This window comes from Hetaerina americana, unplaced genomic scaffold (assembly GCF_022747635.1).
Source record: "Hetaerina americana unplaced genomic scaffold, ioHetAmer1.1.p SCAF_4, whole genome shotgun sequence".
Taxonomy (NCBI): Eukaryota; Metazoa; Arthropoda; class Insecta; order Odonata; family Calopterygidae; genus Hetaerina; species Hetaerina americana.
Genome location: NW_027286985.1, coordinates 57571495 through 57585356, shown reverse-complemented (window position 1 = coordinate 57585356; position 13862 = coordinate 57571495). Strand labels below are relative to the sequence as shown.

Here is a 13862-nt window from a genome sequence, read left to right as displayed (position 1 = left end):
TTTAGTTTGTAAAAACTTGTAGTTTTAACAGTCTCAGAATACTTCATAACTTACTTCTGTAATGACTGAGTCCCTTTATGTAATATTCACGTTGAAGTTCGACACTTCAAAATAATTTTGACAATCGAAATGCGCAGTTGAACATGGACGTGGTTTGAAATCCCGTAATCAATTTGTTTAAATTGTGTTCTTGTTGCCGGAGAAAAAACATGCCCACTTGGAATCAAATTCAGTCCCAGCTGCGTAATGCCAACAATCCAGTTGTTTTCTTCGATATTACCGTTGGCACAACTGTACGAACGTTTTGAACATTTCAGTGCAATTATATATCTACAGCATTTTTGACTTCACAAAATTTATGAATTAAAATTGGAATTGTTTTTCTTTTAGGAAATAGGGCGTATGATTCTTGAACTTTTCGCTGACGTAGTACCAAAAACGTGTGAAAATTTTAGGCAATTCTGCACTGGTGAATACCGGAAAGATGGTGTTCCATTAGGCTATAAAGGAGCAATCTTTCACCGAGTAATTAAAGATTTCATGATTCAAGGAGGAGACTTTGTCAATGTAAGTAAGCATATGCTCAGCATTACCCACTGTAATCGTTAGCAATAATAAAAACGAAGTTCATGTTCCACACGTGTGAACATGAAATTTAAAGGCCCAATTACGCCTTATTCGAGGATCGAGAAAAAGTCAACTATCCAGGTCCACATGTACCTTCCTTGTGATTTCGCAAGCTCTTGGGGAAAATTCACGGACCGTAATCGAAACTTATTGGGAGATTTTTCAAGGCATAATTAACTCTTGATCGTCATTTTGCGTTTACATTGAAAAACTACTGGAAAAATGGGTTTAGAATTTTCGAGCACAATTCTTATGGAAACATTGAATGAAGCAGAGTTGAGTACTTCTTGAAGTATTAAATATGCCTATATCCAGTTTGTGGCAGTTTATATGCCATGGGTTTAAACGCGAAAAGAACCTATCCCTTGGCCTTAAAAATATTGATGTTCTCATCTCCAGTTATGCATTTCATCAAGCTCTCCCCCACATTTATACCCTCAGTCATCAAACTGTACCACACACCCATCCCTCTCTTGGGCGTAACTTCCTTCTACAAAACGTATACATGCATATTTAGTTTAACTTTAACAGTGAACTAGCGCCTTTTCTTAGATATTTGGTATGCAAATGGCTATTTAAATGCAAAAAATACTATTTTATCCAGTATATGTTAAATACTGATAAAATTGACCTGTAAGAAATCTTAAATGCAGTCTGACAAATAAGAAACTCCAAAGCATGTTTTTGAATGTACAACCTCTTCATCCTGTGTCTGCGCTAGATAATTATGAGGTTTCTGCATGAAGAAATTGGAAAGAAGTATCATTAGGTTGAATTTCACTGGGTTTTATTATATCTCTGTAGTTCAATTTTGTTTTGGAAAATATTCTGATTTTTGCAAGGTGGAAATCGGTCATTTAAATGTATGCCCTTTTGTTACTATTGGAATTCTCTAAACCCAATTATTTAAAAAGCGTCAATTGTTTAATGAGTGACACAAGAGTTACCAGTGCTTAAGAGAACTTTTCGAGGGGCCCGGGTACTGTTATTGTCCCAATTCATATGCCCTGTGACACGTAGCTTGTTTGGTTTGCTTTCCCCAACTACCCTTCGGACCTTACCAGCCGAGGACTCAAATGAACATATTCATCTGCCCTTCAGAAACGATTAGTCAAAAATGGATTATCTGTTAATGGAAAATATATATGCAGTTTGTGGGAATGTGTATGAATCATTATAACCAATTGGTCGCTCTGGTTCAAATGGAGTGGAAAGCATTAACCGTATCACTATTTTTATGTACACAAAACAATATTTCCATTTACAGGGAGATGGTACTGGGGTCATGAGTGTATATGGAGGAGGAACATATCCTGATGAAAATTTCAATTTAAAGCACGATGCTCCCGGATTGCTGTCAATGGTAAAACTTATTTCTAGTTTTCATTAAATTTGGTTTGAATTTGTTATTATTTCTTATGAAACTACTATTTATTTCAGGCAAACAGTGGAAAGGACACAAATGGGTGCCAATTTTTTGTGACTTGTGCCAAGTGTAATTTCTTAGATGGGAAGCATGTAGTGTTTGGAAGAGTGGTTGATGGACTTCTGGTGATGAGGAAAATAGAAAATGTACCAACTGGTCCTAATAACAAACCCAAAATACCTGTAATAATATCTCAATGTGGCCAAATGTAACTCTATTCAGTAAAACAATTTTAATTTTTTATCACGAGTCATAATTTAACACATTGGTACAGTGTAACATAAGTTGTTCAACAGTATCAAATAAGTTAAAGACAGTCAACAATTTTCTAAACGAGCCAAGTACAAATGAGTCATGGTTGCCCATGCAAATAAATAATATCAACATTATATTACAAAATTTGTCGAACTAAGTTAAAGCAAACATCAAGACCTCGTTGAGAGAATTCCTAATTTTCTACTCTTAACAGATGGCATTCCATACCTCCTTCTTGCCTCTGTTATGAAAGCATTTTCCATCTGTCTTACTACTTCATTAAAAAACATATGGGATAACCGGGAGTGAAGGGATGACCGAAACTCAAATGACACAGAAAAGTCTATTATACATGATTGTGGTGTTGTTTTCAGTCCAGGGGAAAACTTCCAAATTGTGAGTAGGTGGTTGAAGAGAGTTCCTTCTGTGCAAACAGCTTTCACAAGATTAGGTTTCACCAAAGTAACCTTGGATGTATAACTTTCAGTAACTACAGAGAAACCAATGACTAGGTCTGCTTTAATAAGCCCAGGTTGGTTCAACTTAATCACAGAGCTTTTACAAAAGGGAACAAATGACTTATAATTGCCTACATCTGCAACAACAGTGTACATCTGTTCCATGGAATATCTGAAATGAAAATTGAAAAGGTCAATCAACAGAAAACAAAAAGTATTACTCAATTTAGTTTCCTAAATTTTAAGTTAAAAAAATGATGTGCCATACAAACAGTAATTTTCAGTAATCCAAAAACTACAACATAAAAATTTGTGGATTTCTTGGACTATTGGCTGTGGTAGGAACAGCAGGGGAAAAGCAAAATAAGCTAATGAAAAATATCACGATTGATGTAAAAGTTCTGTGATCATGCAATTTAGCATAGCCTTTGGACTGATATGAGTTTAATGCAGAGAGTTCTTAATCCATCTTCCTGCCTCCTGTAGATTTCTCCCAGCAGTCTCCTCCCCTCCCCCACCATGCCTAGTACTTCCTTGCTTTGATTTCCTATCTATCCACTTATCCTTCACGTCCTCCTCCACACACAAATTTCAAAAAGCCTCTAATCTATGCCTATCATCATACTTCAATGACCATGTTTCCATGCCATACAAAACAAAACCAGAAATTTTGCAGAAATATAACTAAACATTAAGAAAGATTTAATTCTTATGTCTTAGCGTCAGTCCTGCCACACATCCTAGTAGTAGCAAACAATTCACATGAGGATAAACACATGTAGAAGCCGCAGGTGCCCAGTGGTATCACCTGGAACTGAACCCAGGCCCTCTGGGCAGAAGCTCAGAGGTCTGTCCATGGGAATATTACACCCCCAAATTGAGAAATTATTTCAAAAGTAATTATTGCATATGGGTCTTAAAAAGAAAACAAAATTTATATCGGGTATTTCCTCTCCAAAACATGGAATCATAGCCCCCAACATTAAAAAATTAAACAAAATTGATGGTGTGCATAAATTTTTAGAAATTAAGAACAATCCTGAACATAAGACAATCTTTTGATCAAAAATGGGAAAAACTTCAACTGAGAAGCACTTAAGACCAATGTGAATAATACATTAAAGTTTTGTAAGTTCTTGAAACCATTCAGACAATTCTAACCTCAAATCTTTTTTTCTTATCTCCTTTAAATTTGCAATAATCTGACAAAGTTAAAATTTAACGGTTCTATGCATGAAGATATCTTAAGGGGTTAATAATAAGAAACTTGATTTGAAAATAGGTGACAAATATAAATTGTCAAGCTGGGACATACCCCTTAAAATGGATTGCAACCTTGACGAGGTGGAAGGGCTTGTGCATTATCATGACCCCTAGAACTCTAAGCTCTAATTTGGTTACCATGGTACATGTACCGCTATTTCACATGATCAACATTATTTGAATTATTTCACAAAACTATAAGGTAGCTAAAAGTTAAGAAAATATTAATGTTTGATGCTGCATACTTGGTGTGTTATCATCTTCTTTACACCTTGGTAGTGGCTTGTGGGTAGCAGGTAGATAGTTAAGGCCAGGCATAATGTACACTTAATTTGAAAAAATGAGCTGACATACTTTTAAGTTATCTTTTAAAGAAATATTAAGAGACCATCAGACTTTTGCAGCAGCAGTAAACTGAAAAAACGATGTACTTTTAAAGATAACTAATAAAATAATAATTCGAGCACAAACAATTTAGCAGCAGCTGTTCACAACATACGAAGCATCTGCTCAGCTGTCGGCATACATCATAATATATATTTGTAAATGTATGAGAAATAGATCAGTGCAGTAGTTTAATGCAGTAGTTTAATTTTCCCTTATTGTTGAAGTAATTGAATTTAAAGCTAAATTCTGAGTGAAACATGTTTTTCCAATCTCAAAAGTTTCCAGATCATACCTAGCCAATATTACTTTCAGAATTTTTATCCTATTTAAGCCAACAATTAGATGCCCTTACTCCACACTGTTTTGGCACGATGCATCCTAAAAATATATCAAAGTAAGATTATTGTGTAGCATCAGTGGATATACTGAAAACTTTGATCAACTTGCTATACATGTACGTCCTTCATGCATGGGCACATTTATTGTATAGTTCCACATGTGCATTCTTGGATCCAGCATAACAACCAACTTTTCCAACAATAATGCATCTACAGTCAGCTTTTGATTCCATAGGCCTGAAGCCAATAGGTAGAAGAGTGAATAAATGCGGTAATCATGGCATGTTGTAACAACAAACATATCAACACTATTATGTATTCTATCATTAATGTATTTTGAAAACTAATAGGCATATTCATTTTAGAACTGTTGCCTTTAATGTAAACCAGAGGTTTCAACAGGAAGATTAGTTGGATAGGTGTGAGTAGAGCTTGCATTGTAAAGATTGAGATAAACACTGTGGAGGCATTGTGTCTTTTCCCTCAGCCACTAGATATTCTTCACAGTATTTTGCAACAATATGATCACAAAACATGGATTTAGATGGGGATTTCCCAGTGCTCAGGGTTGTTAACCAAAATTTAATTGAAGACAAACAATATTTTATCAATAGACAATGTCTCAAAGCAAAATTTTATTGAGTGACTTTTTGGATTCATTCTCACCTCATATATTTAAGTTCTGCAATTATTTGCTGAATATGCTCCTATGTCGCTGAATGTGCTCAACTATCAGCTTAGGCAAGAGAGAAAAATGAGATTGAAAGGAAACCATATGTGGTAGCAGTGATTATGCCACCCTCCTCCCCTTGAATGCCCGAAGGAAAACTTTTACAAATGACGGTACTAAGTACACTAGAGCAAAATTATAATAACAAAAATGAGGAAACAAGCATTAGGCTCTGCGCTGTTCTCCTTTCTGAAATGAAATCAATAAACGAAAGACTTCATTTGCCTCCTAAGTGACATAGAATGAAATAATGAACTTTCATTGCAGTTAAAACCCTAGTTCAGAAGCACCCGGATTTTAATACAGAATCATTCCATCAGCAGCCAGAAATTACCCACTATGCATGCTGAAACCTCTAACGTAATGCTTGAGAAATGAATAAACATTGACATCAAAAGGTGAAAAATATTAGTTTTTCCTATTGGCCTAAATGTATATAAAATACTTTGTATTCACAGAGGAAAGAAATAAATGAGAACTTTTGAGGATATTACATATTTGTCATGGGAATATCCTCACTGTAATGATTCCACCTGGTGTGATAGGATCGTCTGCTATTTTGTATGAAGAGGTTTTGTGAGGTCCAAAGCACATATCTAAATGCACAACTATCTATATTTGGGCTGGTGACAGCTACATTGTGCAAACCCTTGGTATTCACTCCATATGAAAAATCCAGGAATTCTATAGGAAAATTAAGAGATAGGTTAAGGTTGAAAATTTCCCATGAAAATCTACAAAGTATGAAAATATCAGTGAGACCATTTCAAAGTGCATGCATGCATATATTATGGAAAATGTAATGACATTATGTAAGCCATGTATTAAAGTGTGCTAGTGGTCCAAGAAAATGTCATGGATCATCAAATGAGCAGAGGTATGCTGAAACATCCCAGAAAACATCACATTATTAATTCTAACTTCCAAAATAATTGTTCATGAAACCAAGACATTCCTTGAGACTGACCTGAATGGCCTGTAGACCAATGGAAGTTGGTCTATTTAGGCATTAGAATAATCTTTGTCACCAAAAAAATATCCTATAGCTCATATATCTTCCTACATGAAGCTCCTCTGTGATTCACAAAATCTGGCCAACAACCTGAAATTTAAATCAATTGTGCCTAAATGTGGATTCAAATTTTACAAAATGAAATAAGAAGAAACACACAAAGTTAACTCAAACAGGAAGGCCATTTTTTTAATAAAATTATGAAATCATCACCATTTGTTAGTCTACCGTAGAGAGGTAGATCTATAATGATCCCTGGAAACTATCATTCAGCATAGAGCACTTTTTCATTTCTTCCTATTTCATGCACTCATTCAAGCTATGCAAAATGCCTATTCTCTCCTATACCCAGAATTAGGATTCCAAATACTTCCACACCCTGCTTTGTTCCTTCTATCACAACCTACTATCGCAGCTACTCCCTCTCTACATTTTCTCCAATTCTTTCCTCAAAGATTAGGATTCAGAATAATACAAAGCTATACTCTGGACTATAATGGATAGGTAGCTCATTTTAATCTCTGAATGAATCAGAGTCTGCAAGTATGAGCAGTGAAGGGAGAATCTGAATGGACAATTATGGGAAGGGGAATAAGACAAGGTGGTCCATCATTGTCAATTCTATTTAACCTACATGCTGGGGAAATATGCCAGTCAGATTTGTAGATACTCAAGCATTCGTTAATCAATCAATACTTATATTCCATTCACTTTTGGAGCAACTTAAGTAAGGAAAAAAACTTCATCCAAAGTTTTTTCAGGGTATTGAATTGGAAGGAACAGTAACAACGGCTGTACGAATATTATGGGAAAAATCAACACTAGTTGTACTTATACTAGAGTATGTACTCTTAAAGAGTATGACTGGGGTTGATTCTTCTCATTTATGGAACTTCCTCCATTTTTATTAATATCCTCCACATTGTCGGACCATTCAATGCCAAAGCATAGAGGCCATGTAACCTACCATCTCATATTTTCAAGTTTTACACTATTTGCACCTTAAGACAAATTTAAAATTTTAGGAATTTTGGGTAAATACTTACAGGCTTTCATATTAATTCTTTTTAACTAGCAATGAAAAATTTTCAGAATATAGTAGCTTCAAAAAATAATTGCCCTTCTTACATCATTGTCTAAATTAGGTGAATTTTTCCAGTGTGCTTAAAAAAATTATATTTAATTGATAAAATAAAAGATTAACATATAATAATACAAGGGACATGGTCATGGAAAGTCATTTCTATGGATTCCAATGCTCTAGTTGACAGTAAGCTGGGCTACAGACCAGGTGACTGGAGTTTGATTCTGAGTGATGCCTCCGAGTAGCCAGAGGCGGCACAGGGAAAAACCCCTGGTCCGCTATCCTGATGTGTATTTCAAACACAACTGGGCTTAGCATATGGTGAGCTCTACCCTCACCTATCAAAATAACCTTCATGTTAATAACAGTGGTTGGCTGATAACACCACTAAAAAAGTTCAAGAGGCCAAAAATGTATTTATAATAAAAACATTGGTCTAATTGAATTATTTTTTGACCATAGTTCCCATTTTTGAAATATCTCAATTTTTGCACAGTGAGGTGAATTCATGTGTTTATAGTCCTAAAATATTCAGGATGGAGAAATAACAGGAAGCATTATTTTATTATTGAAGTATATGGACTACTAGGCTATGCATCATGCTATGATACAGACATGAAAGAAGAATATGTACTACATTTTACATTGGTCACATTCATAGATACTTCACATATACTCTTCTGTTCCTGACAATTGTAATATTTCTTAAGTCTTCGAATACATTCATTCATGACTTTCTCAGTAAACACCTGCCTCTCATTTTTTGGTTGGTGATTCAACTCTCATAATTTGGTCGATATGACCAAAGCAATACAGAACACTTCTTTCAAATTTGCCAACTGGCAGATCCAATCCACTTGCTTTAATGACCAACTAGTTCCATACTCACTCTCTCCCTCATTTTTACCTCCAAACACTCCTCTAAGTAACCCATACCCACCACATTTAGTCAGTATTAATGCTTACCCTGGCATACTTAAGTATCACTCTCATACAATAATGTGAGGAGCACATTTATACACATTGTCATTTTTGTAGCTTTTGACAAATATTCACATTTCACAAACACCACATTCTAGCAACAACATTTCTCCCAGCAATAGCACACCTAATGTTCTCTTCATCTATCTAAATTTATTTCATAAAAATCTACCTATCTGACAATATACTACTAATTAATTTCATTTTCTCTAATTCCTAACAGAAACTAATCAGCATTCCCAGTAGATGTGACCAACTCTGAATATTATGTAACCTGGAATTAAATGGTTTCACTTTCCCTCCAACTTAAGAGGAACCTGTCCACCAACACTCGCACCACAAGATAATTCTCAGCTTTTGTCTCTGTAAGCCATTTTCTTAGTAAACTGTGGAGAGTAATAAGGAGTTTGGCAGAGATAACAAGGTTTTGAAGTTTGACTGGTCAGCAGTTAGCCGTTGGTGTAAGGCCTTACTCTAAATGAATATGTAATTATTATGCCAACGTTTTTGCTACTTATTTTAAGCCCAGGGAGGAGAGTATTTTGTAACTGCATGCTGGATAGAAATTTGCATTGTTGTTTGCTAATCAATTGTTAGAGAGTACTCACCCCATCCCTTGAATGCCCTTATTTCAAGCAGGGGGTTTTTGGTGAGTTTTTACAAAGAAGAATTCCAAATACACTTAAGTCTAATCATCTTTTATTTGTACTAATTTTTATCTCCTTTTCACGTTGAAGGAAATGAATATTTGGAACTTGGCATTAGTACGTAAAAACTGGTTAACTCAATCTACATCAGTTGCAGACATGATGGACCATATGTCTTCCTTTCCCAAAATTTTTTATTGCATGCTTATTTGGAACCCCATGTTCCTTGGAAATCAACTTGGAAAACCAAATACCACTTCTGTCAAATATAGCCTGAAGGCAGTTTATATGAAATATTTAATCTACCACAAAAACCCTGCGTTTTCAAAACAGGACTTTTGGAAACAGGACTTTGAACAGAACAGCCACTAATGGGTATAACAGTAAAACAAAATAGAAAAGAATAAGGGCTTAATAGGCTATTTTAAGCCACCACTTGCCAATCGACACTAGATAATGCTCCACATTTACGTGGACAGTTATCAAATTCATCTTGTAACAGTAAGCCATTAAATTAATATCATATTTACTAATACATCCCTCCTGTCTTTACTCTCTGCAGTAGGTTTTTGCTTCAATCAGTATTTTCGACTTAAAAGAACCCATCGCCCAACTAAAGTTCACAAAGTGAACGTTATCTAATAATAATTTGTTAATTTTAAATTGGAGTACCTAAGAGTTTGGAAAATTATTTCTACATTTATGGACCATCGAAAAGTTAAATCATTGAGGAAATTGATGAAAACATGTTCTATGCCTATCATAATGTACTATACAAGCATCACTTGAACACGTATAAAGTATAAACATGTTAAATCACCAATTAATAAAAGGGAAAATCGAAAATTGGCATAGGATTATTTTTCTAAGTCACCGTGCAAGGAATTCGAACACAGGAAATCCGTTCTCCTCTGGTTGATCCAGAATCAGATAAATACTATCTACAGTTCTTCACCCATGAAAATACTGTTTAATAAATAATTTGTGCACCTGGGGTATTTTTTTATGCTACAGGTCAATACACAATTCCTTGTAATTTGCACAGTCTACCCACGATTATACATTGTAAAGCATTTAGTATTTTGCATAGCATGCGAATTCGAAAGTTTCACATCACATTTAAGACTTTTTTGAGGACTCATAAATAGAATTGCTTTAAGCAACCATATTGGTGAAGTAAATTCACATATCTTGTCTCTCAAGGGAGAGTTGAAAATTTGCTACCTTTCTGTTCCAGCATCAACCATTACAGACAAAACAATGTCAGATGTCACATGTCATCCATAAATAATCTATAATATTCAGTTTTGTTGCATTGTAAAATATGATTGTGATGGATAACAAATGGATGTGGTAAACGGACTTATTTCGCATTAACGTTGCGAGAAGTACACTAAAAGCATAGTAATATACTTACCCAACCAATTTCTTTTCAGAATATTCTTTCTTCCGATCACTTATCCCGGCCAAGTTGAAAAGAGAACGATAAAGTAACTTTGACCCGTATTCAGTAGGAGCCACTGAGCCATTTTTAACTATGAGATGATGCGCACATTCCAGTGTCCTTCCAATTTTATTCTTTCTGAAACTTTTTCACATGTTTCAATATTTTAAGTGCCAAATTAAAAAAAGAGAAATATGTCGTGAAAACTTCCATGAATTAATGCGCTCAAGGACACATAAGGAAGTAGATAATAACGCCAATATATACTAATTGAAATGATGCATTTGTAAATATTTGGGTGAATTTACCATGTTATTGACATGAATTCAAGTACATAGCCAAACAAAAATGAATATTATACTCACTAACGTGGCTGCACAAGCAGACATTGCCGGGAAACACATTCAAGCGCGGCTAGCCCCATCATAGATAGCATCAAAATATTCTATATTATTGTGCCAAAACCCCCCGAAGGTAAATAATTTTACATTATGGAATCATGGCAAATTTCACAAGGCCATAGGATTCTGTTCCCTCCATGGATTGCAAAATACTTCGATAAGTCGACAGCTCTCGAATTCTTTCGGAAGAGCCACCAAAATGAGCACTCCTTGATTTGTGGCATTGGTGTGTGCCAGTGTATATGTACTATGTTTTCCTTCGTCAAAGAAAGCCATCACCTAGCAATGATAACTTAAAAATCCAAGGAAGTTAGAATTTTAAAATGGCGGTGATTTTGAACTGTTTTTGTTTCTAATTTTCAAAATTACATTCGTTAATGAGAACGAACTAACGCAGCATGAATATTTTGTCTGTTTATTCAGTAATTAAAAATATGATGAAGTTCCGTAGGTCGATAAAGTAAGTCATTTATTTAAACATTCTCATTTATTCTAATGCCATCATGATTTTGATGTTGGTTTGAGGTTGCTTCATACGCTTTCGACGGTTTCTGGCTCAACTTTGTGGAAGTTCATCTTCATTTAATGAAGAACACAATGTATCCCTCCACCGCTCTTTGAAAGAACAGAGGAAAAAAACTGTTTATCCTTTCGAATCCGTTACACTCAACTAAATTATGATCTTAATCCATATTCAATTCTGAGAAATAGTGCTAATTAATCATGCTGTTTTGAAACCTGTACCTGACCAAAATGTAGTCTAAAAGATACCACTGTGAATCCTTATACATTTTCAAAGTTTTTTATGATTAAACCCTTACTCCTGCAGAACTCTTCATATTTCTTCCTGTGTTTTCAAGAATATTGATGTTATGGGGCCATTCCAGAAGCACCAATCATGGGTTGTCAGAGATGAATTTTCTCAATGGTTAGAGGTCGAGATAATGAGTGATATTTTAGTCAAAACAATGACAATATAACTGAGGCAGTCACCCTCCAAGTATGGGGTTCCAGTTAAGATTGTTTGATGCTGAATTTTTCTGTAGATAAGATAGGTTGTATGAATTCTCTCAAAAAATAACATCTGCCACATTTGAGCAGTCTCATTTCACCCAGCCAAAAGTGGACAAGCGGAAGAGATGGTCCAAACAACAAACAAGGGCTCCACAACGAATAAAGGGGGGTCAGGGGAGGGGGAACTATGAAGATAAAAGTTACTGGATTCCTTGTGGCCCAACATTCCACACCAAATATGTTTAGTTAGAGGCTCACCCGAAGTGCTATTGATGGGAAATCAGATGCAATTATGCCCTGCAAAGCTGTATCCAAATAGTTATCTGTCATAACCCCATTCTCATGGGACTATGATCGAAAAACAGCTAAACATTCCCATCATTAATTAATTAGTTTGAGTTGTAGAGACGCATGCCAACTCAATTGTGAGAATAATGCCATTCTCTAGTGCATGAAAGATACTTAAAACATCCAAGTCATGATATGGAAGTTTGGCTGGAACAATGTGAATACATTGCTAAAACTTCAGGAAATAATGCTATAATGAAAGTGTGTATTTAGTGGGTAAAATTAAAACAATTTGTAAGTATAGTATAATTTCTCGAGGCAGAAATTACATAATTGAATGCTTAAGGTGGTAACTCTAAGAAATTGAATTTGGCTGTATATATGCAACTTTAAACAATTGTTTGAATGTATTTTAAGCAAAAGTCCAGTTTACCCATAAAAGGAGCAAACAGTATATAACCAGAATAGGTATCCTAGCAGAGAACTATAACAGTACCAGAGAAACATTCTGCTGGAATGTATGTACAGTAAAGCATTAAAAAAATAATTCCATGTAAAATATAACACAACAGTTTGAACAAATAATTTCAGAGAATATTAGACATCAGGAAACAAATGTATTGCAGAATTAAAGTTTACATCTCAAGTTGTGGCAGAGAGGCTAAAAAATATATTATTACGCACATTAAGTCTTCCAGTCAGTTCAAATATTTAAATATGGTGGCCTCACAGTATTTAAATTTATCTTACATATTACGGTAGGCAACCTGTTAATTCTTTATGTTGTGTTTGTTCCATAATTAATGTTAGAGTGTGTGTTCAAAGGCAAGGAAATAGATTAAAATGGAGAAATTTAATTCAATTATTTTAGAAATGGCTTTAAATGTAAGGTAAATAATGTTTTTTTATGCAAATACTTTTATTTAATCAAAAATTAATTTTATATTAAAATGAATCAATGTTCTATACACTGTTTTATGCAACTTTTCTGCTCTCTTCTGCTATAGAGGAGAAAGGGATAATCACATAAAACCTTTCCTTTAAATGCCAGAGAACTGCTGGTAAAAGAGAGGAAGTTCGAGGCACAAGTGCATGGGACATCATTACCTCCAACCCAGCCCATGGACACATGGCCAGCAAGAACACATGGATAACCAAAGGAAGTAAGATACCCACTTATTTGAAGGACATAGTGTGAGACTATGAGGTGGGGGAATCAATCTGAAAAGGTGTAGGTGTCATATTCTACATAATGTGTTGTTAATATCATGTGGTAGCCATATTGTTTGTTGACAATGTTGGAGTGAAGGCACTCTGCTTCCAGGTCTCTAGCATGTAACATTGTAAAAGAAGTGGTCCACAATAAATAGCTGTGCATCACTACAAGCACTGGTTATTTATTTTGGGTTGTAACTAATCAGGATTCAATACACCATGTTCAAAACTCCAAAGAGTCTATGAGAATCATTGGTTTAACCCTAGTTCTAATGAAATGATAATACTTGAA

The 13862-nt window shown here is 34.9% G+C and overlaps 2 protein-coding genes across 2 annotated transcripts; one reads left to right on the top strand and one right to left on the bottom strand.

Annotated features, from left to right (window-relative positions):
• The first annotated feature begins 19 nt into the window (after positions 1-19).
• On the top strand, positions 20-2294 carry LOC139691799 (peptidyl-prolyl cis-trans isomerase H). Its single transcript, XM_071589669.1, has 4 exons — positions 20-293; positions 391-567; positions 1895-1990; positions 2068-2294. Exons 1-4 carry the CDS (start codon positions 210-212, stop codon positions 2263-2265), a joined length of 555 nt encoding a protein of 184 aa, XP_071445770.1. The 5' UTR covers positions 20-209; the 3' UTR covers positions 2266-2294.
• Positions 2287-11280, bottom strand: LOC139691798 (coenzyme Q-binding protein COQ10 homolog B, mitochondrial). The gene is made up of 3 exons (XM_071589668.1): positions 11018-11280; positions 10626-10796; positions 2287-2938 (listed from the first exon to the last, which is right to left on the bottom strand). The coding sequence occupies exons 1-3, from the start codon at positions 11086-11088 to the stop codon at positions 2479-2481; spliced, it is 702 nt and encodes a 233-aa protein (XP_071445769.1). The 5' UTR covers positions 11089-11280; the 3' UTR covers positions 2287-2478.
• Positions 11281-13862: the final 2582 nt, after the last annotated feature.

Bases quoted from the DNA above. Each gene is read 5' to 3' on its own strand.
- LOC139691798 (XM_071589668.1), bottom strand. From the start codon at position 11,088: ATGCTATCTATGATGGGGCTAGCCGCGCTTGAATGTGTTTCCCGGCAA. The intron at 10,797-11,017 runs GTGAGTATAATA...CATGTGAAAAAG, and splicing joins CTGCTTGTGCAGCCACGTTA to TTTCAGAAAGAATAAAATTG. The intron at 2,939-10,625 runs GTAAGTATATTA...TTTTCATTTCAG, and splicing joins TCTGAAAAGAAATTGGTTGG to ATATTCCATGGAACAGATGT.
- LOC139691799 (XM_071589669.1), top strand. From the start codon at position 210: ATGCCCACTTGGAATCAAATTCAGTCCCAGCTGCGTAATGCCAACAAT. The intron at 568-1,894 runs GTAAGTAAGCAT...TTCCATTTACAG, and splicing joins AAGGAGGAGACTTTGTCAAT to GGAGATGGTACTGGGGTCAT. The intron at 1,991-2,067 runs GTAAAACTTATT...TATTTATTTCAG, and splicing joins CTCCCGGATTGCTGTCAATG to GCAAACAGTGGAAAGGACAC.